Source organism: Porites lutea, chromosome 11 (genome assembly GCF_958299795.1).
Source record: "Porites lutea chromosome 11, jaPorLute2.1, whole genome shotgun sequence".
Taxonomy (NCBI): domain Eukaryota; kingdom Metazoa; phylum Cnidaria; class Anthozoa; order Scleractinia; family Poritidae; genus Porites; species Porites lutea.
This window is the reverse complement of record NC_133211.1, coordinates 9,661,433-9,686,734: the sequence shown is the minus strand read 5'-3', so window position 1 is coordinate 9,686,734 and position 25,302 is coordinate 9,661,433. Positions and strand designations below refer to the sequence as shown.

General features: G+C 39.1%; 3 protein-coding genes across 3 annotated transcripts; all 3 read right to left on the bottom strand.

Annotated features, from left to right (window-relative positions):
• Positions 1 to 6,454: 6,454 nt before the first annotated feature.
• Positions 6,455 to 7,600, bottom strand: LOC140953174 (adenosine receptor A2a-like). Its single transcript, XM_073402673.1, has one exon. The coding sequence runs from the start codon at positions 7,355 to 7,357 to the stop codon at positions 6,455 to 6,457; it is 903 nt and encodes a 300-aa protein (XP_073258774.1). The 5' UTR covers positions 7,358 to 7,600.
• Positions 7,601 to 17,496: 9,896 nt separating this feature from the next.
• Positions 17,497 to 18,488, bottom strand: LOC140953173 (adenosine receptor A3-like). The gene is made up of 2 exons (XM_073402672.1): positions 18,035 to 18,488; positions 17,497 to 17,914 (listed from the first exon to the last, which is right to left on the bottom strand). The coding sequence occupies exons 1-2, from the start codon at positions 18,486 to 18,488 to the stop codon at positions 17,598 to 17,600; spliced, it is 771 nt and encodes a 256-aa protein (XP_073258773.1). The 3' UTR covers positions 17,497 to 17,597.
• Positions 18,489 to 24,253: 5,765 nt separating this feature from the next.
• On the bottom strand, positions 24,254 to 25,156 carry LOC140953171 (adenosine receptor A2a-like). The gene has a single exon (XM_073402671.1). The coding sequence runs from the start codon at positions 25,154 to 25,156 to the stop codon at positions 24,254 to 24,256; it is 903 nt and encodes a 300-aa protein (XP_073258772.1).
• Positions 25,157 to 25,302: the final 146 nt, after the last annotated feature.

Sequence of the window (25,302 nt, the reverse complement as noted above, 5' to 3'; positions counted from 1 at the left end):
GGGGCATAGATTGTAACTTTCAATTTTGGGGGATAGTTCTTTGTACTTATACATCCAAAATTATTGTTTCCACTCATTACTTTCGCTGGGAACAGCTAAAAAGATGTCACACTGAATAAAACTACACCGGTGCAAATTTTCACTGAATGGCAAATAATGCGACCGCATGAAAACGACCAAATTTCAGAGCGCTACCAAAGAGGAAACGTTAAAAAGCAGGGCCCAGTTGTTACAAAGGTGGATAACACTGTCCACTAGGTAAATCTCTAACCAGCGTATAATACTCAATATATTAACCACTGGATATAGATTTTAATATCCCGTGGATAGCGGTATCTCCCCGGTTGGCGGTCGGTTATCGGTTTAGTCGGAGTAGTGAGAGCAATCGCGACTTGATGAAAATCAAATCCGAAGTCTCAAGCGGAGTCATAGGTCGACGGAATCGAACGAAGTCACAAGAATAAAAAGTGACATTTTCACTTTCTCCGACTCCACTTTGTCGCTAAAGATCTAGTAAATCCAAAGCGTCAAGCAATTATGTATTAGGTCATAAGGAATTAAAAAACCCAAGATTGTGCCCAGAAATACTTCGAAAATTTAAGGTGGCTCTGAACTCTTTTTATCAGTAAAGGCGAGTCTCAAAACTAAGGCGGACGTGTTTACATCAGATGATCTGTGATGCCGGAACGGCGCAAGATCACTCTGGTTCCCTCTCGTCAGCTGTCCCGTGGCCCTGTATTCGTTTACATGATATCCACCAAAAAATTTCATGCCTTCACGATTCACAAGGAGCGATTTCCCTTCGGTTGCAGCACCGGACTGTAATATTTCTTTCCGGTGAGAAATCTCGAAACGGTATCACGTAAAAGAGGATCGACCACCCGTTTCGGTATGAAAGTAGTCCATCGGTTGGCTGGAACGTCTCGTACGGGATTAGGCAAACAACATGTAGTAAACTTGTAAACACACGATACGAAATCAAAAAGTTACCCCGATATATGAACCTCGAGCAGTTGTGTGTTTCTCATTAGAACATAACCGAACCTGTCTAACCGTGCGCATAAAAAATACAGGGCGCACATAACTGAGAACAGCACTGATCACCAGGGATGAGCACATGCTCCAGCCTGGTCCCTAGACATTCTCTCTTGATCGGTTGTTCGCGCGAAGTCTGGGAGAGTATCTCTCGGTGACGTCACATCTCATGGTAGAGTTTAGGAATGACCGAGCCGAAAACGCCTGTCGACTATGCTGCACAATTAGGCGGCACATGCTTTAGGAGAGCTACTCTTATACGCATCGCTAGCTAGTCTTATTTAAAGACGTATTTGCTTAGATTGGACAAACCCAAAATGAGCTATACTGAAAATCTAGAACATACAAGTACACGTCAAATAAATAAAGAATGTTTTTCGCGTATTGCTGAGCTTTCTTTCGCATAGAAAAAGGGAGTGCTATTCCCCGGGGGGTACTCCTTAGTGATTCTTGGTGGGGGTGTGCCGCCCGGTTTTCAAATCCTGACACTATTCACACCAAAATATGTTATTTTTCACACCCTTTTTCAGACCTGGCCTCTAAGAAATTATGTCATCATTGCTTAGATTGGAACACTAACAAACACGATTTCTTTATTCGTACATTTTTCTTTTTTTCTTACCCATTTGGAATTAAAAGGATAAATACGTTCATACACTCCCGTAGTTCCCTTGAAAACCATATCCGATTCCAGACCAAAATGGGCAAAGTCTATACCCATTTTCAGACCAAAACAGTGCAAAAACCCTACCCTTTAGGACGGGACATACCATATATGGCTTATACAAGGGAGTACACTTCCTCGGCCCCTCGCTCACGCGTTCTCGCGAGGCTCGCTTCGCCTGCCCAAATAGGAGGGCTTGCTCGCAGGCTATAACGACATATGTTTAGTTACTCAAATGGCGTGATGTTGATTTCAACCAATCGGAAAAAGGTATAAAGTCGAAGAATGACATTTAATTAATTCTGACCAATCACTATTTTCACGCCTAGAATCTTAGCGTGAAAAATGGAGAAAACAATTGCGTCCTTGCAGGCGTTCCTTTCCTTTCTCCCTCGCGCGCCCCATGCGCTCTCGCGCGCCCAAATTCCCCCTTCCCCTTCCCCTTTTAACGCCTGCCACGCAGGCGTAGGGAGTACGCCTCGAAGTATGTCTATAACAGCATGTCAAATGTGTCTCATCTTCCAGCTGTAGATCAAAGGATTGAGAGATGAATTGAAAAGCATAATTGTCAAGGCATAATACCGCAAATGCTGGATCAAGGCAGTTTCATCACAGAACAGTTCGGCAAGGTTGACACAAAAGATTGGCACATAACAACCCAAAAACAGGAAATAGATGTAAAATGTATCAAGTGCAGTTTTTCTCAGCCTCACAGCATTTGCCATTTCTCTGTTCTGTACTTCTTCTTGTACTTGCAGAGCTTGGATGTGGCCTGTGTGGTGTCGTACAGATGCGTATATCTTGTAGTGGAGAAATCCTGTAGTTATGAAACAAACAGCATCGATGGCTGCAAACATAATCCCAGAAACTTTTTTTGGAATCCAGTCCAAACGAGCTGCAGGGAAAAGTAAGGAAAGAAATGCGCTGATAACCCAAGCAGATATCACTACCGCAATAACACGCTTGTGAGTTACAAGTTCCTGGTATCTGAGATGAAGATGAATGGTTAAGAATCTATCAACAGTTATAGCGACAACACTAAAAAACGATGCATTTGCAAGTGTTTGAGAGAAAGTGACAAATACTTTATCAAAAGCATTATCGCCAGTGTTTTGTCGTATTTGAATAATGAGATGTGCAACAAAAACAGGGTGGGCAAGTAAACCAACAGCGAGATCAGAAGCAGCCAAACTCAAGAGCAATGTTTTCAAAGTCCTTGGCAACGACGACGTTTTTCTCAGCGCTTGTATTGTTATGATGTTTAACGCGATAGCGGTGTAAAGCAAGAAAACGTTAAAGATGCAGTTAGTGACCAGCGTTGAATACAAACCCTCCTCTCCTGTCATTGTGAGAGGTTATATAAAAACTGCAATGACGTGTTAGTGCTTCCTATGTAAAGGAAGACTTTTGCAAAGTTTCCATTCGCCTGTTTAAAGTAAGTTTCTCACCGGCACCTGCAACACTTTGCAGTCATCCGTTCTATTTTTTCCGTTTCGCAGTTAAATTTCTTAGCCCACTGACTGCTTATAAAGTCTACAATGAAATATTCATTTTATCCTTATTTAAATTTGTTTTCTAACGGAACTGACGGGGGGGGGGGGGGACTCCCATTCAGATTACCTAAGGCTACCCGGTAGGCCATGCCTTAAGCAGGGTATCATTCATTTGGTTTTGTAGTCCTTTGATAGGGTGCCCAATATCTCGGGACCTGATCCGTCTTAAAGACCTAAAACTAAGTTACCTTAACAAAAACCATCCAACAACACTCACTCCAAATTTGTATGCGTTATGAATTGTCCATGTAAACGTTTTGCATTATCGATTTTCCCTCAAACAGGGTGTCATTTTTCCTTTATGGACGTTATTTCCCTTTACAAAACAAGCCTAAAAACCTTCGTGACACGCGCCTAACCTAAATTGGCTTAAGTACTCCCCCCGATGATGTTATCATCTAGGCCAAGTTTTGCAGATGACGCAGAGAACACCAAACACAAATTTTAATATAAAGGATTCTTTAGTGTCAATTCGAGCTCAAAAAGCTCATTAGACGGCACACCACCGAAATTGGAATTTATTTCAATGCTTATCATTAACTTTTTGAGAATACAATTAGCGCTGATGGTAATACAGCAGCTGGTTCTTGGTGCATCACAAATATCAACGGTAGAAAAGCAGGAACTAAACATATCATGGCCCCTCAGTCGGCATAAGTTCAAAAATGGATCAATAAAAACCTGTTACAACTCTTGGTTACAGTGTGATCTTTACTCACAATGAATGCCTTTTGGTCTTTTAAGGATGTTTCCCCTAATTGTTTGTGCATATTCTTACCGAAAACTTAACTCATGTTTGTAATGTCACAACCCGCGCACAAGCCAGCAAGCTATTACGGTAATTTAGACAGCTTTAAAGGGTCGCTGACTCTAACACTGAATAATTTGCTTTACCAATTTGTGGGAGGTAAAAAGATAAAATTGATCAACAAAAACATGTCTCTGAGAACTTTTTAAGTTTTTAATTTTTCACTCAACACGACGTCGGTTCTTCGTTACAGAGAGATGAAACTTTATTACGAAAAAGTATAATATCTCATTTGCAGCGGGAATGCAGTCAATCAAGACAGTTAAACAACAAAAAAATAAATATGTAAATCAATAATAATATAATAATAATAATAATAATAATAATAATAATAATAATAATAATAATAATAATAAGAAGAAGAAGAAGAAGAAGAAGAAGAAGAAGAGGAAGAAGAAGAATAACTGAATAAAGACATATAAATTAAAAAAATAGTAATAATAAGACAAGCACAAACAGGGACAAAAACTTTGCTGGTAGGTCTTAGTCAAAACAAGGTACATATGTATAGAACCTGATCCGACAGTCATCTGATCCAGGATCTTCATTTACAGTTTATGTTCAACAGTCCAAGTTGACGAGTTTTAGACATTTAGACCGAAATATTAACAATCTGTCAAGAAAATGACATGCTTTTTTAAACAATAACTTCCATTAATTCCAAAGTCTTTTTTTGTTTTAGTCATTGTTATCAAAGGTTTTAACGGGAGTACCTGGGGAGTACTAAAAGTTATTTAGCTGCGTAAAAGGAAGAAGAATTACTGAGTCCTAACTGACGATTAAAGTGCTCTTCCCTTTTAGTCGTTTTATTTTATATTATCTGGTTAAAAAAATGTATGATTTCTTTCAAAGCTACAGCGGCTATTTTTGCTGTAATAGGTAGTTGTTATTGGCTGGTAGCGATCACCTGGTTTCTTCGCCCCACAATTCAGACAATCATATACGTGTAGGGAGAGAATTCACGCGCGCGCGACTATCGCGAACCCGCGCAAGCTAATTTCAGTTCTTTAACGGCTTGTCTCCACAAACGAACTTTCGGCTTGCATTTTCGCAAATTTATTACATACACATCGCCGTTGACCTAACAATTTTGTCGCAGCTTAACGGGAACTTTTTGTATAAACTATTCTTTCAAATGTTGACATTGTTTTTCTCTTTCTCGCCGACATTGACATGTATATAGAAACCCCTGCAAACTGTTCATCAAAATAACTCATGGTTTAAAGCTTGACAAGTAAATTCTTCAATGGCCAGCATAATACTTTCAATACTTGGTTCAATATATAACGAAAATCTTGAGAAACTTAGCGAATTACGAGACCGACAATAGCCCTCTTGAATCTTTTCGCCTTCTTTTTTAAAGCAGTTCGACTCTGATAACCATAAAACTGTTGAAGGCTATAAATACATCAATGGTCCGCCAGTGCTGCGTGCAACAAAGGGAATAGGAGAGGTCTGCACGCAGGCAAGACAGTGCTTGGCTCGAAATTCTAGGTAAAAGTAAAGAAAATAGTGTACAAAATACTCACGTTTCGTTTCCATGTTGCTGTTTCCGTAAAATTTTGTTCCCTTTGTGAAACGGCCTCACTGCTGGCGCGAAATTTGAAGTCACGTGGCGCGGCCGGAGGCGGGAACAATTAATGCGATGTTCGCGTAACCAAACGAGCCAGAGGACGGGCTGGGACAAAGGGGCAGTGTGTCGTCTAAGACGGTGATTAACGACGGGGAAGGGGGTTTAATAAGATTTTTTTTTGTTTATTGTTGTCATAGTACTATCGATTTTAGTTAAAACTACGTTTTAACTAAATCAATGGCGAAAATTTTACAGCGATCGGACATGGATAAAATCCCCTTTAAGGCGATAGAAAAATATCGAAAACTTTATCGAAACACCTTAATACACCTCATTATTATTTTGGTAAACTGGCTTGCTACCATGGTAACGTCAAGTTGTTTTAAAGATCTGCGTTATTTTTGTATAATCGGAAATTGTTTCCAACCGCCGGTCTGCCAGTCTGTGTAACCCTCTCAGCGGGGGTCATATTTTGCCACGTAAGTGTTTCAAGGTGGGGTAACCCGCCTAGCCCATGTCGGATTCGTGTTTACAACAAATTCGTTGACTGAACAACTAACTACCTTTAGCCGAGGCTTTGCATCATTAAGAGTGGCAATAGAAAGCCACAACACTAAAGGGATGCAGCAAGTGCCAGAGTAGAAGAGAATTAACCGCCAACACACGTCGTTTTTTCACCATTTTGTTTGGTTTACATACATAGCGACCACCTAATACTATTGAGAAAATGCAGCCCGGGATGACGGGGTTGCAAGATTGCGTCTAAACGCGGTTTATATTTTTACTCCACCTGAGCGGGTTACGCCAGGCCCTTAATTGTTTCAGTGGCGACACGGGAGTACGTTTCGAAGTATGTTTATAACAGCATGTCGAATGTGTCTCATCTTCCAGCTGTAGATCAAAGGATTGAGAGATGAATTGAAAAGCATAATTGTCCAAACATAATACCGCAAATACTGGATCAAGGCAGTTTCATCACAGAAGAGTTCGGCAAGGTTGACACAAAAGATTGGCACATAACAAGCCAAAAACAGGAAATAGATGTAAAATGTAGCAAGTGCAGTTTTTCTCAGCCTCACAGCATTTTTCATTTCTCTATTCTGTGCTTCTTCTTGTGCTTGCAGTGCTTGGATTTGATCTGTATGGTGTCGTACAGATGCGTATATCTTGTAGTGGAGAAATCCTGTAGTTATGAAACAAACAGCGTCGATGGCTGCAAACAAAATCCCAGAAACTTTTTCTGGAATCCAGTCCAAACGAGCTGCATGGACAAGTAAGGAAAGAAATGCACTGATAACCCAAGTAGATATCACTACAGCAACAACACGCTTGTGAGTTACAAGTTCCTGGTATCTGAGATGAAGATGAATGGCTAAGAATCTATCAACAGTTATAGCGACAACATTAAAAAACGATGCACAAGCAAGTATACTCTTCTGAAAGGCCGAGAAAATGGTAAATACTGTACCATAAGCATTATCGCTGGGGTTTTGTTGTATTTGAATAATGAGATGTGCAACAAAAATAGGGTGGGCAAGTAAACCAACAGCGAGATCAGAAGCAGCCAAACTCAAGAGCAATGTTTTCAAAGTCCTTGGCAACGACGACGTTTTTCTCAGCGCTTGTATTGTTATGATGTTTAACGCGATGGCGGTGTAAAACAAGAAAACGTTAAAGATGCAGTTAGTGACCAGCGTTGAATACAAACCCTCCGCTGCTGTCATTGTGAGAGGTTATAAAAAAACTGCAATGACGTGTTAGTGCTTCCTAGGTAAAGGAAGATTTTTGCAAAGTTTCCATTCGCCTGTTTGAAGTATGTTTCACACGAGCACCTGCCCCACTTTGCAGTCTTCCGCTCTATTTTTTCCGTTTCGCAGTTAAATTTCTTAGCCCATTGACTACTTATAAAGTCTACAATAAAATATTCATTTTATCCTTATTTAAATTTGTTTTCTAACGGAACTGACCGGGGGGGGGGGGGAACTCCCATTCAGATTACCTAAGGCTACCCTGTAGGCCAAGCCCTCAGTAGGGTATCATTCATTTGGTATTGTGGTCCTTTGATAGGGTGCCCAATATCACGGGACCTGAGCCGTCTTAAAGTCCTAAAACTAAGTTATCTTTTAACGCACTATTAACAAATGCCATCCAACAACATTCACTCCAAATGTGAATACGTTATGAATTGTCCATGTAAACGTTTTGCATTATCGATTTTCCCTCAAACAGGGTGTCATTTTTCTTAGATGGACCTTATTTCCCTTTACAAAATAAGCCGAAAAACCTTCGTGACACGCGCCTATCCTAAATTGGCTTAAGTACTCCCCCCGAAGATGTTAATCATCTAGTCCAAGTTTTGCAGATGACGCAGAGAACACCAAACACAAATTTTAATAAAAACGGTTCTTTAGTGTCAATTCGAGCTCAAAAAGCTTATTAGAAGGCACACCGCCCAAATTGGAGTTTATTTCAATGCTTATTTAACTTTTTGAGAATACAACTAGCGCTGATGGTAACACAACAGCTGGTTCTTGGTGCATCACAAATATCAACGGTAGAAAAGCAGGAACTAAACATATCGTCGTGGCCCCTCAGTCGGCATAAGTTCAAAATAGATCAATAAAAACCTGTTACAACTCTTGGTTACTGTGTGATCTTTACTTAGAACGAATGCCTTTTGGTCTTTTAAGGATGTTTCCCACAATTATTTGTGCATATTCTTACTGAAAACTTAACTCATGTTGCAATGTCACAACCCGCGCACAAGCCAGCAAGCTATTACGGTAACTTAGACAGCTTTAAATGGTCGCTGACTCTAACACTGAATAATTTGCTTTACCAATTTGTGGGAGGTAAAAAGATAAAATTGATCAACAAAAACATGTCTCTGAGAACTTTTTAAGTTTTTAATTTTTCACTCAACACGACGTCGGTTCTTCGTTACAGAGAGATGAAACTTTATTGCGAAAAAGTATAATATCTCCTTTTTAGCGGGAATGCAGTGAACCAAGACAGTTAAACAACAAAAAAATAAATATGTAAATGAATAATAATATTATAATAATAATAATAATAATAATAATAATAATAATAAGAAGAAGAAGAAGAAGAAGAAGAAGAGGAAGAAGAAGAATAACTGAATAAAGACATATAAATTAAAAAAATAGTAATAATAAGACAAGCACAAACAGGGACAAAAACTTTGCTGGTAGGTCTTAGTCAAAACAAGGTACATATGTATAGAACCTGATCCCACAGTCACCTGATCCAGGATCTTCATTTACAGTTTATGTTCAACAGTCCAAGTTGACGAGTTTTAGACATTTAGACCGAAATATTAACAATCTGTCAAGAAAATGACATGCTTTTTTAAACAATAACTTCCATTAATTCTTAAGTCTTTTTTTTTTTAGTCATTGATATCAAAGGTTTTAACGGGAGTACCTGGGGAGTACTAAAAGTTATTTAGCTACGTAGAAGGAAGAAGAATTACCTAGTCCTAACTGACGATAAAATTGCTCTTCCCTTTCAGTCGTTTTATTTTATATTATCTGGTTAAAAAAATGTATACTTTCTTTCAAAGCTACAGCTGCTGTTTTAGATGTAATAGGTAGTTGTTATTGGCTGGTAGCGATCACCTGGTCTCTTCGCCCCACCTTTCAGGCAATCATATACGCGTAGGGAGAGAATTCACGCGCTCGCGACTATCGCGAACCCGCGCCGGCTAATTTCAGTTCTTTAACGGCTAGTCCCCACAAACGAACTTTCGGCTTGCATTTTCGCAAATTTATTACATACACATCACCGTTGACCTAACAATTTTGTCGCAGCTTAACGGGAACTTTTTGTATAAACTATTCTTTCAAATGTTGACATTGTTTTTTCTCTTTCTCGCCGACATTGACATGTATATAGAAACCCCTGCAAACTGTTCATCAAAATAACTCATGGTTTAAAGCTTGACAAGTAAATTATTCAATGGTCAGCATAATACTTTTAATACTTGGTTCAATATATAACGAAAATCTCGGGAAACTTAGCGAATACCGAGACCTACAATAGCCCTTTTAAATCTCTTCGCCTTTTTTTTTAAAGTAGTTCGACTCTGATAACCATAGAACTGTTGAAGGCTATAAATACATCAATGGTCCACTAGTGCTGCGTGCAACAAAGGGAATGGGAGACGTATGCACGCAGGCAAGCCAGTGCTTGGCTCGAAATTTCAGGTAAAAGTAAAGAAAATAGTTTACAAAATACTCACGTTTCGTTTCCATGTTGCTGTTTCCGTAAAATTTTGTTCCCTTTGTGAAACGGCCGCACTGCTGGCGCGAAATTTGAAGTCACGTGACGCGGCCGGAGGCGGGAACAATTAAAGCGATGTTCGCGTAACCAAACGAGCCAGAGGACGGACTGGGACAAGGGGGCAGTGTGTCGTCTAAGACGGTGATTAATGACGGGGAAGGGGGTTTAATGAGGGATTTACGTTGCCTTAAAATACTCATCTTCAGAAAAAAAGGTTTGAACGTTCTTTTAAAAAAGAGACAAAAATCAGCGTTCATACAAATGGTAAAGCCATTTACAAAGGAGAAAGAAGATTCTTACAAAACTAAGCAGTTTTAACTTTCACGCACGTGAGTTGTTAGGACGTTGATGTTTAACATATTCCGTTACAGTACAAGAGTACTGTGATCTGCAGAAAACTGCCCGCTCCCGGCCGCAGCAAAGGATCGAGGATATTGAAAGAAAGGTAAATAGGATAAGTAGGAGACGACTAGAAAAGAAAAAGGAAAAAGCATTTACAGAAGACAAATTCTTTAATTCAGTCATGTAACCGACTTCACCCAATACGAATATAAATGTAAGGCGTTACAAACTTAGCTACGTAACATATTTTTACAATAACTTACAAAATTGTTCTATAAACTTATAAATGTCAAGACTAGGGCTGATAGCATTCAAAGGTTAAACCATAGAACAAAAGCGAAAAAATATTTCTTTTCTTCTTGGAGCTGATAGAGGGTCATAGAGACGTCTCTATTGCTAGAAAGTAAAGCTGCACAATCAACATTTATCCTTTGTGTACGTCAAGAGCTCAACGAAAAGGAGAAAAACTACTTGTACCAGTGAAAATATATGTCAGAAATTTCTTACGCTTTATGTGGTTAGTGTGAAGGAAAGTAATACAAACACAAATGGGCCCCCACCCACACCCTCAGCACTTAACCCGAATATTGCCAGTGTCATTCTCCACACTGTTCATTATATGTTATCTTCGGTACTGGTGAGGAGAATTTGTATAATAATCAAGAAATGTTTTACTTGCATTTCCTGTTTTCTCACAACCGTTATTTTTGATTGAGCAGAGTTACCAAGAGGAGAAATAAAATGATCACCTATGTTAGGGGTTTTGACAAGGGTTAACTGAAGCGTTTTCAAGCCCGACCCACGGTTATTAGACGAAAGGTGATACAGGGACCTTAAATATGGTAATAGTACAATCAACGTAAATAGAAAATAAAAATACACAGTTACTTATTTACTTCTTTGACTGCATAGCTAACATACATTATCTGCCTTTTTAAACAAGGTATATTTACACCCCCTATATCACTACAAATGGACGATCAAAAGAATTTAAAGTAAAATTTACAAGCTGTATGCACGTCTTCTTTAAAACTATTTTACAAATCACGGTAGCAAAACTAATGGATTGTCCTTATCCTTTTGAGGAGTCACAAGAAACAACCTCGATCCCAAGATTCTCTCTTACCCGTCCCTATGGAGCGAGTAGGAGAGAACCTGAGAACGAGGCTGTCACAAGAAAAAGCAGCCTAATGTCTAGTACTTGAAGAAAGGAGAGAACGGCGCCTTTTTTCCTGGCCACCGAGTATTTTTCAACGTTTCTTTGTACATGTTGTAAGTTGAACGGATTTGTTTTTTTTCTTGTGTCATACATGCACGCACAAAATACAATTCTGCCTTTTTTCTTGAGAGGGGGCGCGTATCGAGCGCGTCGCATGCTTGAGGATTGTTAACTAGTTGGCTATGTATAAGATGAGGGGTCAATGTTTGGGTGGATTGCGCAGCCTCATTTGGTATTGGGACTGATGCTGTTGCTGTGCTTGCTGCTGCTGCTGCTGCTGCTGTATCCTTTCTCCAATTAATGGATTGACCAAGTAACCATGTTGTCTTAAGATTTCCCAGACTACGTTTTGAAATGTCCCTAAATTACATGGCTTTGAAAGATTAGATTGCGTTTCAGTCCCATACACCCTATTCTGTGTACAAACCTAACAGATTACTCTCCGTCGCATCTTGGCCGATGTTTCTATGGCAGTCGTAGAAACACGATAAGATAGAGTGAAACGCTCAGCTGTATAAAAGTAACTGCGTTGTATAAGGACACCCAGACAGAAATTTGTTTTGTTAACCATATGTAAGAACCTCTTCAGCCTGACAAATGAAGCAGTATTCTTATTCAAAAAAAGGAAATAAGGCGCAGAAAACATTTGTACAGATGTGGGTGTCTTTAGGGCCATTGAAAATTAACAATACTGAGAGTGAATATAATGTTACTGAGAAGTAGATACCACTTATTTCGTGGACAATTATTCACATCCTTAAGTAAGAACCTGTGTTCAACTTCGCACCTTGGTTCATCACTACTAGTCAGGTCTCTTGCAAAATATAGGCCGGATCGTTACAGACGTGACAAAAGTGTCAAATTTGGCACAGAGCTTCCCTAGCACCTGCCGATTAATACTGGAGGGGGTGCCCGTTACAAATGGTCCAAATTACAGATAAAAGGGGGGGGGGGGGGTTAACTTTCACCTATAATAGCAGATTGGGTTTGCCTGTGGTGAGTACTCTTTTTGTTTGATTTGGCTAAGAAACATTTGTTTCAAATTTTTAAGTTTTTGATTTGGTAATGTCTAGTTGTTGTCACACTATTCAAAATAGTTTTACATGTACATAATACTGACTAGTGCCCAGTCTCCACACGGTAAGTGTGGCCATGTTCACTGTGCGGCTATCAGTGTCACTGCTAAGACTTGCCAGCGATAATATCATTACATATCATTTTGAACAGATCACAAAGCCAGCTTTCAAAGATGTCATACAATAACATAAAACCCAAATGTATCACATCCTAAACGATAGAATCGTTAAATTTTGACATGCTACATGAACGACCTCATGAACCGTAACTGATAACGCACCCACTTTGTAATTGTGCAGCTAAGATTAGATTTTAATTTGCTTCGTTGGAAACCCTGTCCTTGAGATAATGATTAAAACATGTCAACCTCGTCCTCAGGGGGAAAAGGAGGAGCAAGGGTGGCACAGTTGGTTAGTGCGCAGCCTTCGGTGCGCGAGGTCCCTAGTTCGATCCCCGGTGTCAATACATTCTTATTTCAACTTCTCTCCTTTCTGTGTAGCTTTGACCAGCTTTAAATACCCTTCAAACGGAGCATTAATTGAGAGAGGGGGGTAAAAGGAGCGCACCGTCGACCTCAAGTTTATCAGTTATTATTACTGTCAAGAGTTATTGACGTAAAATATGGTCCCTTTACCTTTTTCTACCTTTTTATTAAGCCTTGGGGACGAGGTTGTAAAACATGCCTCTCCAGGAATTTTTAACACTCTTTATTTTTTACACATTTGTATTTAAAAAGAAGTGTATGAGGTCCCTGCATGCCTAGACACCTGTAAGGAGCTCATTCACTTCAGAGCCCTCGCACCAGAGTGTTAATGGTAGGTCTATACGATCTTTCAAAAAAGAGGAAGGTCGTCGGGTGCGTTACAATTTACGAACAAACTAACTTCAGAAGAGCTGAAAGTTATAGGAACAAGGCCTCTTTTAGCCAACCAATGATGCATCATTTATGAAAATGAATGTAATTTGTTTGATGCAATTAGGCAAATACCCCGTGGTTACGAAATCTTACGATCGTAAAAATTCCTCAAAAGCAATTCAGTTACCAACTTTTACAAAATAATGCTGTGGAATATTACAGAAAATACCAAAAGAGGCAAGGGTCAACAATAATTATGGCTTGGTCCCTTAAAATAATGGAGTGGCCATGATAAAGAAGCCCATCAGCCCCAACTTTGACCACTCAAACAGATTTTGGACAGATTATATACCGCAAAACTTTGCATTCACTTATGCCTATGTTGCCACACCAGGATCCTAGAAATAGGCTCCTGGTCACACCTTGTTTTTATTGCTGAATATCATTCTAAAGGGCTTTACGAAATATTGTGTTCGTAGGGGTGTTTTGAACATGATTGAAATTTAGATGGTGACAAAAACGAACTCAAAAAAGTCACAAAACGAGACGCATGAAACAACCGCAATCTAATATTCGTGTTACACCGATATAATGGCTCCTTTGGCTGCTATGCTGACGTTTTTGAAGATGGAAGTAGTATCACAGCTAGTCCCGGGTTAGGTATACCGTTTATTACCAGTTTCACGGTTCCTGAGACTTAGGGCCCGTTAACATAAAGGTGGGGGACCCCAGGTAGGTGAGGTATCCTGCTTAGGTGGGGTAAAAAAATAACCCTCCTTTACATGCAATCTTACAACTCCGCCATCCTGGGGTGCACTTCCTCAAGATTATTGAATGGTCGCTAAGCACTTAAACAAGAAAAATGCTGGCAAGCCAAGTCTACGCTCACTTGCTGCTCTTGCTGCAACCTTCAGTGTTGTGGCTTTAATAATAATAATAATAATAATAATAATAATAATAATAATAGAATTTATATAGCGCTTATACATCGCTGTTCTAAGCGCTTTACAATATAAAAAAGGACATAAGAATATCATTACTCACAAGCTTACATATAACACTACTGTACATATTGGGAAATTTATAGCATACACATCTTAAAAAGGAAAGAAAACAAAAACAAATATGATGAAACTAAATGTCATATACCTTTGTAAAAAGAAACGTTTTCAACTTAGATTTAAAAAGATTAACATCAGAACAAGCTCGAATTTCAAAGGGGAGCTTGTTCCATAGTCGGGGGGCAGCAACGGAAAACCCTGGCTTTCTATTGTCACCTTTAATAATTAAGTGAAGCCACCCGGCGCCAAAGTGAATTTTGCGCGAATTTGATGTATCACGAATCCGACCCCGACTGGCCTGGGTTACCTCACCTTGAAACGTTGACATGGCAGAATTTAACCTCAGCTGAGAGGGTTACCCGGTGTGGCAGACCGGGCTACCCACCTAGAAGGGTCACCCCACCTATCATGTAAACGTGATCAAATTAGAATGAGAGATTATATGGACAGCCGGTTTACCCCACCTAGGTGGGTTACCATGCTTACCTGGGGTCCCCCTCCTCCATGCCAAACAGGCCCTAAAAGTTAGCCTGGCCCCCTTTCTACAGTTTCAGCGGTTAAACCATTCACCATTTATCATTTGAGTCAATCTTGTACCACTTGAGTCTCACTTTTACGACTTGAAAAGCTGTTATTATTTTTGGACATGAGTGCTTCAGTGCCAAATGTAGAGGCTTCATCATAAACTGTGCTGTTTTTTGAAGCCTGGGCTAACTCGTTTCTTTTTCGCGTTTATAAGACCAGATTCCTTTTTTGTTTGTTTTTGCTTTGTAAAGCTTAGACAAACTGCAGGAATTGTAAATGATATGACTTGTGCCACGATGCTTGCTTCTCTGTCAAAACATGCACGTGTTTCCAGCAGATAGGGAGAGACTGAAAGGCATCCAGGCCTATGTTAAGCTGAAAAATTGATTACCTCCTTAGGAAAGAACTATTTTGGGTTCTGTTATTTCGTTATTTGCTCTTCATGAACTGCTGTCATAAATGTAGTGTTTTGAATTTTATTGTAATATTACCGTAATTCTTATCGCCAAAGGTAATAAATAAAGATATTATTATTATTATAATCCCTGATAATATGTGATACAACAGACTCTTCTGAAATTTTGTGTGCGAATTGCTATGCCATACGCTTTCTTTAGCTTAAAGTAACATATGACAAGTAATACTTGATAAATAAGGCTTAAGCCCCACAATAAGGCCTCCTCTAATTGAAATACATTAGAAAAGGAGAAGAGAACCACAGAACCTGAGTACTTGCAAGTTATGAAGCAAAGACTAGGCCATCTTAGAAATGACTTATGAAAATGTGGGCGGACTGTGGACTTTCTTTAAGCGCACAGTAATAATCAGCTTAATTATACAGTCAATGAGCTAAGAATGGATGGGAATGCCATATGTTCGAGTGAAATTGTTGTTTACAACATGGGAAGAGCATTCTGAGTGATTTAAGGTATTGAATAACCATTTTCAATCACAACACCACAAGGACCCCAGCAGGTGAAATTTACAATAATTAAATCCTGTTTAGCACTCTTCAGTGGCATATTTGCATTGGGCACCCCCTCTAATATTCATGGTACTGCAATAAGCTATCGCTGTGCAATGTTTGGTGCTTTTGTCAACTCTGTAAGGATCCTGACCTTAAGAGACCTGACTATACTGGATCCAACATCTAAGAACCATTTCTGAATCAACCTTTCACAGAAGATCACGGGTTCTTTATGCGGGTTTCGTTGTATTCTTATTCTTCATTAAAATGACTGGTCGACCTCTGTAAGTACTGTAAGCTTTTCATAAGCACCGTCCTTAAGGTGTTTCGATACAGTTTTTCGGAGACCATAGCGATATTTTCTATCGCCTTAAAGGGGATTTTATCCTTGTCCGATCACCATAAAATTTTCGCCAGTGATTGACTATGGATTGAAGTTTGTCAAAACGTAGTTTTAACTAAAATCGATATTGCTATGACAACAATAAACAAAAAAATTGGAAATTGATAAAAGCCGAATTTTGCGCAAAAAAAATTCGTTCCAGTAGTTTCAGAGATAAACAAAAAAGGGTTGAAAGTCAAGATTTAGAATAAAGTTGCGCTTAGACAGGTGGTGAGAAAGCAGGTTGGTTTACAAGATCGCACGGACGAAAATACTCCAAACTTTCCTAGCATCGAAATATGATATTAAGCAGCATTCCGACGCTACTTAAGATTAACTTAAGTTATTTAGGACTTTTTTTATTAAATAATTTATCACAGCTTTTGAAAATACGAGGTTTGAAATACATTTACGTTTTATTTGAATTCAAACATACAGATTTTTTTACTTCTCACGGAGGTTATTTGCTAAACACCAAACTTTAAGTTCCTAGTGTTGGATTTTTAGTAGCAGGTCTAGATTGCGCAAAATTCGGCTTTTATCAATTTCCAACTTTTTTGTTTATTGTTGTCACAGTAATATCGATTTTAGTTAAAACTACGTTTTGAAAAACTTCGATCCATAGTCAATCACTGGCGAAAATTTTATAGCGATCGGACATGGATAAAATCCCCTTTAAGGCGAAAGAAAAATATCGGTATGGTCTCCGAAAAACTGTATCGAAACACCTTAATACACCTCATTATTATTTTGGTAAGCCGACTTCCTACCATGGTAACGTCAAGTTGTTTTGAAGATTTGCCTTATTTTTGTATAATCGGAAATTGTTTCCAACCGCCGGTCTGCTAGTCTGTGTAACCCTCTCAGCGGGGGTCATATTTTGCCACGTAAGTGTTTCAAGGTGGGGTAACCCGCCTAGCCCATGCCGGATTCGTGTTCACAACAAATTCGTTGACTGAACAACTAACTACCTTTAGCCGAGGCCTTGCATCATTAAAAGTGGCAATAGAAAGTCACAACACTAAAGGGATGCAGCAAGAGCCAGAGTAGAAGAGAATTAACTGCCAACACACGTCGTTTTCTCGCCATTTTGTTTGGTTTACATGCATAGCGACCCGGGATGACGGGGTTGCAAGATTGCGTCTAAACGCGGTTTATACTTTTACTCCACCTGAGCGGGTTACGCCACCTATCTAGGTTCCCCCACCTCCATGTAACAGGCCCTTAATTGTTTTAGTGGCGACTTGGGAGTACGCTTCGAAGTATGTCTATAACAGCATGTCGCATGTGTCTCATCTTCCAGCTGTAGATCAAAGGATTGAGAGATGAATTGAAAAGCATAAGTGTAAAAACATAATATCGCAAATGCCATATCAAGGCAGTTTGACCATAGAACAGTCGGGCAAGGTTGACACCAAAGATTGGCACATAACAAGCCAAAAAGACGAAATAGATGTAAAATGTAACAAGTGCAGTTTTTCTCAGCCTCACAGCATTTTTCATTTCTCTTTTCTGTGCTTCTTCTTGTGCTTGCAGAGCTTGGATTTGATCTGTGTGGTGTCATACAGATACGCATATCTTGTAGTGGAGAAATCCTGTAGTTATGAAACAAACAGTGTCGATGGCTACAAACATAATCCCAGGAACTCTGTTTGGAATCCAGTCCCAACCAACTTCAGGGAAAAGTAAAGAAAGAAATGCGCTGATAACCCAAGTAGATATCACAACAGCAATAACACGCTTGTGAGTTACAAGTTCCTGGTATCTTAGATGAAGATGAATGGCTAAGAATCTATCAACAGTTATAGCGCCAACACTAAAAAACGTTGCATTTACAGGTGTATCAGCGAAAATGGCAAATACTGTATCATAAGCATTATCGCTAGTGTTTTGTCGTATTTGAATAATGAGACGTGCAACAAAAACAGGGTGGGCGAGTAAACCAACACCGAGATCAGAAGCAGCCAAACTCAAGAGCAATGTTTTCAAAGTCCTTGGCAACGACGGCGTTTTCCTCAGCGCTTGTATTGTTATGATGTTTAACGCGATAGCGGTGTAAAGCAAGAAAACGTTAAAGATGCAGTTAGTGACCAGCGTTGAATACAAACTCTCCGCTGCTGTCATTGTGAGAGGTTATAAAAAAACTACGATGACGTGTTAGTGCTTCCTAGGTAAAGGAAGATTTTTGCAAAGATTCCATTCGCCTGAATGTTTCTCACGGGCACCTGCCCCACTTTGCAGTCTTCCGCTCTATTTTTGCCCGTTTCGCAGTTTAATTTCTTAGCCCATTGACTGCTTATAAAGTCTACAATAAAATATTCATTTTATCTTTATTTAAATTTGTTTTCTTCCGGAACTGACCAAGGTGGGGGGGGGGGGGGGGGGGGGGAACTCGTCCTTTGATAGGGTGCCCAATATCACGGGACCTGAGCCGTCTTAAAGTCCTAAAACTATTTTATCTTTTTAACGCACTATTAACAAAAACCATCCAACAACACTCACTCCAAATTTGTATGCGTTATGAATTGTCCATGTAAACGTTTTGCATTATCGATTTTCCCTCAAACAGGGTGTCATTTTTCCTTTATGGACGTTATTTCCCTTCACAAAATAAGCCTAAAAACCTTCGTGACACGCGCATATTCTAAATTGGCTTAAGTACTCCCCCCGAAGATGTTATCATCTAGGCCAAGTTTTGCAGATGACGCAGAGAACACCAAACACGAATTTTAATATAAAGGGTTCTTTAGTGTCAATTTGAGCTCAAAAAGCTCATTAGACGGCACACCGCCGAAATTGGAATTTATTTCAATGCTTATTTAATGTTTTGAGAATCCAATTAGCGCTGATGGTAATACAGCAGCTGGTTCTTGGTGCATCGCAAATATCAACGGTAGAAAAGCAGGAACTAAACATATCATGGCCCCTCAGTCGGCATAAGTTCAAAAATGGATTAATAAAAATCTGTTACAACTCTTGGTTACAGTGTGATCTTTACTTACAACGAATGCCTTTTGGTCTTTTAAGGATGTTTCCCCTAATTGTTTGTGCATATTCTTACTGAAAACTTAACTCATGTTGCAATGTCACAACCCGCGCACAAGCCAGCAAGCTATTACGGTAATTTAGACAGCATTAAATGGTCGCTGACTCTGAAACTAGGGCCATTTATAAGAGGAAAAATAAGACGCGTCTTTCATAAGACGGGTCTTAAATAAGACGCGAACTGTACCATTTGTACGAGCATGTCTTATCTAATAAGACGCGTCTTAGCTAAGCCGCGTCTTATTTTAGACGAAATGTGCCGTTAAAACAGAAAGTTCGCGTCTTATTTAAGACGCGTCTTATGTAAGACGCGTCTCATTTTTCCTCGTATAAATGACCCTACTGAACAATTTGCTTTACCAATTTGTGGGAGGTAAAAAGATAAAATTGATCAACAAAAACATGTCTCTGAGAACTTTGTAAGTTTTTAATTTTTCACTCAACACGACGTCGGTTCTTCGTTACAGAGAGATGAAACTTTATTGCGAAAAAGTATAATATCTCATTTGCAGCGGGAATGCAGTGAATCAAGACAGTTAAACAACAAAAAAATAAATATGTAAATCAATAATAATATAATAATAATAATAATAATAATAATAATAATAATAATAAGAAGAAGAAGAAGAAGAAGAAGAAGAAGAAGAGGAAGAAGAAGAATAACTGAATAAAGACATATAAATTAAAAAAATAGTAATAATAAGACAAGCACAAACAGGGACAAAAACTTTGCTGGTAGGTCTTAGTCAAAACAAGGTACATGTGTATAGAACCTGATCCCTCAGTCACCTGATCCAGGATCTTCATTTACAGTTTATGTTCAACAGTCCAAGTTGACGAGTTTTAGACATTTAGACCGAAATATTAACAATCTGTCAAAAAATGACATGCTTTTTTAAACAATAACTTCCATTAATTCTAAAGTGTTTTTTGTTTTAGTCATTGATATCAAAGGTTTTAACGGGAGTACCTGGGGAGTACTAAAAGTTATTTAGCTACGTAGAAGGAAGAAGAATTACCGAGTCCTAACTGACGATAAAATTGCTCTTCCCTTTCAGTCGTTTTATTTTATATTATCTGGTTAAAAAAATGTATACTTTCTTTCAAAGCTACAGCTGCTGTTTTTGATGTAATAGGTAGTTGTTATTGGCTGGTAGCGATCACCTGGTCTCTTCGCCCCACCTTTCAGGCAATCATATACGCGTAGGGAGAGAATTCACGCGCTCGCGACTATCGCGAACCCGCGCCGGCTAATTTCAGTTCTTTAACGGCTAGTCTCCACAAACGAACTTTCGGCTTGCATTTTCGCAAATTTATTACATACACATCACCGTTGACCTAACAATTTTGTCGCAGCTTAACGGGAACTTTTTGTATAAACTATTCTTTCAAATGTTGACATTGTTTTGCTCTTTCTCGCCGACATTGACATGTATATAGAAACCCCTGCAAACTGTTCATCAAAATAACTCATGGTTTAAAGCTTGACAAGTAAATTATTCAATGGTCAGCATAATACTTTTAATACTTGGTTCAATATATAACGAAAATCTTGAGAAACTTAGCGAATACGGAGACCTACAATAGCCCTCTTGAATCTCTTCGCCTTTTTTTTAAAAGCAGTTCGACTCTGATAACCATAGAACTGTTGAAGGCTATAAATACATCAATGGTCCGCCAGTGCTGCGTGCAACAAAGGGAATAGGAGACGTATGCACGCAGGCAAGGCAGTGCTTGGCTCGAAATTTTAGGTGAAAGTAAAGAAAATAGTGTACAAAATACTCACGTTTCGTTTCCATGTTGCTGTTTCCGTAAAATTTTGTTCCCTTTGTGAAACGGCCACACTGCTGGTGCGAAATTGGAAGTCACGTGACACGGCCGGAGGCGGGAACAATTAATGCGATGTTCGCGTAACCAAACGAGCCAGAGGACGGGCTGGGACAAGGGGGCAGTGTGTCGTCTAAGACGGTGATTAACGACGGGGAAGGGGGTTTAATGAGGGATTTACGTTGCCTTAAAATACTCATCTTCAGAACCGAAAGGTTTGAACGTTCTTTTAAAAAATAGACAAAAATCAGCGTTCATAGAAATGGTAAGGCCATTTACAAAGGAGACTAAAGATTATTACAAAACTAAGCAGTTTTAAGTTTCACGCACGTGAGTTGTTAGGACGTTGATGTTTAACATATTCCGTTACAGTACAAGAGTACTGTGATCTGCAGAAAACTGCCCGCTCCCGGCCGCAGCAAAGGATCGAGGATATTGAACGAAAGGTAAATAGGATAAGTAGGAGACGACTAGAAAAGAAAAAGGAAAAAGCATTTACAGAAGACAAATTCTTTAATTCAGTCATGTAACCGACTTCACCCAATACGAATATAAATGTAAGGCGTTACAAAGTTAGCTACGTAACATATTTTTACAATAACTTACAAAATTGTTCTATAAACTTATAAATGTTAAGACTAGGGCTGATAGCATTCAAAGGTTAAACCATAGAACAAAAGCGAAGAAATATTTATTTTCTTCTTGGAGCTGATAGAGGGTCATAGAGACGTCTCTATTGCTGGAAAGTAAAGCTCCACAATCAACATTTATCCTTTGTGTACGTCAAGGGCTCAACGAAAAGGAGAAAAACTATTTGTACTAGTGAAAATATATGTCAGAAATTTCTTACGCTTTATGAGGTTAGTGTGAAGGAAAGTAATACAAACACAAATTGGCCCCCACTCACACCCTCAGCACTTAACCCAAATATTGGCAGTGTCATTCTCCACACTGTTCATTATATGTTATCTTCGGTACTGGTGAGGAGAATTTGTATAATAATCAAGAAATGTTTTACTTGCATTTCCTATTTCCTCACAACTTTTGTTTTTGATTGAGCAGAGCTACCAAGAGGAGAAATAAAATGATCACCTATGTTAGGAGTTTTGACAAGGGTTAACTGAAGCGTTTTTAAGCCCGACCCACTGTTATGAGATGAGAGGTGATACAGGTATTTTAAATATGGCAATAGTACAATCAACGTAAATAGAAAATAAAAATACACAAAGTTACTTTTTTACTCCTTTGACTGCATAGCTAGCATACATTATCCGCCTTTTTAAACCAAGGTGTATTTACACCCCCTATATCACTACAAATGGACGATCAAAATAATTTAAAGCAAAATTTACAAGCTGCATGCACGTCTTCTTAGTTGGCTGTGTATAAGATGAGGGGTCAATGTTTGGGTGGATTGCGCAGCCTCATTTGGTATGGGTACTGATGCTGTTGCTGTGCTTGCTGATGCTGTGCTTGCTGCTGCTGTATCCTTTTTCCAATTAATGGATTGACCAAGCAACCATGTTGTCTTAAGATGTCCCAGACTACGTTTTGAAATGTCCCTAAATTACATGGCTCTGAAAGATTAGATTGCGTTTCAGTCCCATACACCCTATTCTCATGCGCGTATTCTGTGTATAAACCTAACAGATTACTCTCCGTCGCATCTTGGCCGATGTTTCTGTGGCAGTCGTAAAAACGCGATTAGATAGAGTGAAACGCTCAGCTGTATTAAAGTAACTGCGTAGTATAAGGACACCCAGACATAAATTTGTTTTGTTAACCACATGTAAGAACCTCTTCAGCCTGACAAATGAAGGAATATCTTATTTAAAAATAAAAGGAAATAAAGCGCAGAAAACACTTGTACAGATGTGGGTGTCTTAAGGACCATTGAATATAATGAGAGTGAATATAATGTTACTGGGAAGTAGATACCTCTTATTTCGTGGACAATTATTGTCATCCTTAACTAAGAACCTGTGCTCAACTTCGCACCTTGGTTCATCACTACTGAATCCAACATCTAAGAACCATTTCTGAATCAGCCTTTCACAGAAGATCACGGGTTCTTTATGCAGGTTTCGTTGTATTCTTATTCTCCATTAAAATGACTGGTCGACCTCTAATTTTTCACGGCTATTGAAATACGAGGTTTGAAATATATTTACGTTTTATTTAAATTCAAACATACAGAATTTTTTACTTCTCCCGGAGGTTATTTGCTAAACACCAAATTTTAAGTTCCTAGTGCTGGATTTTTAGTAGCAGGTCTAGATTGCGCAAAATTCGGCTCTTATCAATTTCTAATTTTTTTGTTTATTGTTGTCATGGTAATATCGATTTTACTTAAAACTACGTTTTGACAAACTTCAATCCATAGTCAATCACTGGCGAAAATTTTATAGCGATCGGACATGGATAAAATCCCCTTTAAGGCGACTGAAAAATATCGGTATGTTCTCCGAAAAACTCTATCGAAACACCTTAATACACCTCATTATTATTTTGGTAAGCGGACTTGCTACCATGGTAACGTCAAGTTGTTTTGAAGATCTGCGTTATTTTTGTATAATCGGAAATTGTTTCCAACCGCCGGTCTGCAAGTCTATGTAACCCTCTCAGCGGGGGTCATATTTTGCACGTAAGTGTTCAAGGTGGGGTAACCCGCCTAGCCCATTTCGGATTCGTGTTTACAACAAATTCGTTGACTGAACAACTAACTACCTTTAGCCGAGGCTTTGCATCATTAAAAGTGGCAATAGAAAGCCACAATACTAAAGGGATGCGGCAAGTGCCAGAGTAGAAGAGAATTAACCGCCAACACACGTCGTTTTCTCGCCATTTTGTTTGGTTTACATGCATATTGACCATCTAATAATATTGAGAAAATGCAGCCCAGGATGACGGGGTTACAAGATTGCGTCTAAACGCAGTTTATATTTTCACTCCACCTGAGCGGGTTACGCCACCTACCTAGGTTCCCCCACCTCCATGTAACAGGCCCCCTCATTTTTTTAGTGGCAACTTGGGAGTACGCTTCGAAGTATGTCTATAACAGCATGTCGAATGTGTCTCATCTTCCAGCTGTAGATCAAAGGATTGAGAGATGAATTGGAAAGCATAAGTGTAAAAACATAATCCCACAAATGCTGTATCAAGGCAATTTCACCACAGAACAGTTGGGCAAGGTCGACAAAAAAGATTGGCACATAACAAGCCAAAAACAGCGAATAGATGTACAATGTAGCAAGTGCAGTTTTTCTCAACCTTACAGCATTTTTCATTTCTCTGTTCTGTGCTTCTTCTTGTACTTGCAGAGCTTGGATGTGGCCTGTGTGGTGTCGTACAGATGCGTATATCTTGTAGTGGAGAAATCCTGTAGTTATGACACAAACAGCGTCTTTGGCTGCAAACATAATCCCAGGAACTCTGTTTGGAATCCATTCCAAACCAGCTGCAGGAAAAACTAAAGAAAGAAATGCGCTTATAACCCAAGTAGATATCACTACAGCAATAACACGCTTGTGGGTTACAAGTTCCTGGTACCTGAGATGAAGATGAATTGCTAAGAATCTATCAACAGTTATAGCGACAACACTAAACAACGATGCAGTTGCAAGTGCAGCTGTAAGTGTTTCAAAGAAAATGGCAAATACTGTATCATAAGCATTATCGCCAGTGTTTTGTGGTATTTGAATAATAAGATGTGCAATAAAAACAGGGTGGGCAAGTAAACCAACAGCGAGATCAGAAGCAGCCAAACTCAAGAGCAATGTTTTCAAAGTCCTTGGCAACGACGACGTTTTCCTCAGCGCTTGTATTGTTATGATGTTTAACGCGATAGCGGTGTAAAACAAGAAAACGTTAAGGATGCAGTTAGTGACCGGCGTTGAATACCAAGCCTCCTCTCCTGTCATTGTGAGAGGTTATATAAAAACTGCAATGACGTGTTAGTGCTTCCTATGTAAAGGAAGACTTTTGCAAAGTTTCCATTGGCCTGTTTAAAGTAAGTTTCTCACCGGCACCTGCCCCACTTTGTAGTCTTCCGTTCTATTTTTTCCGT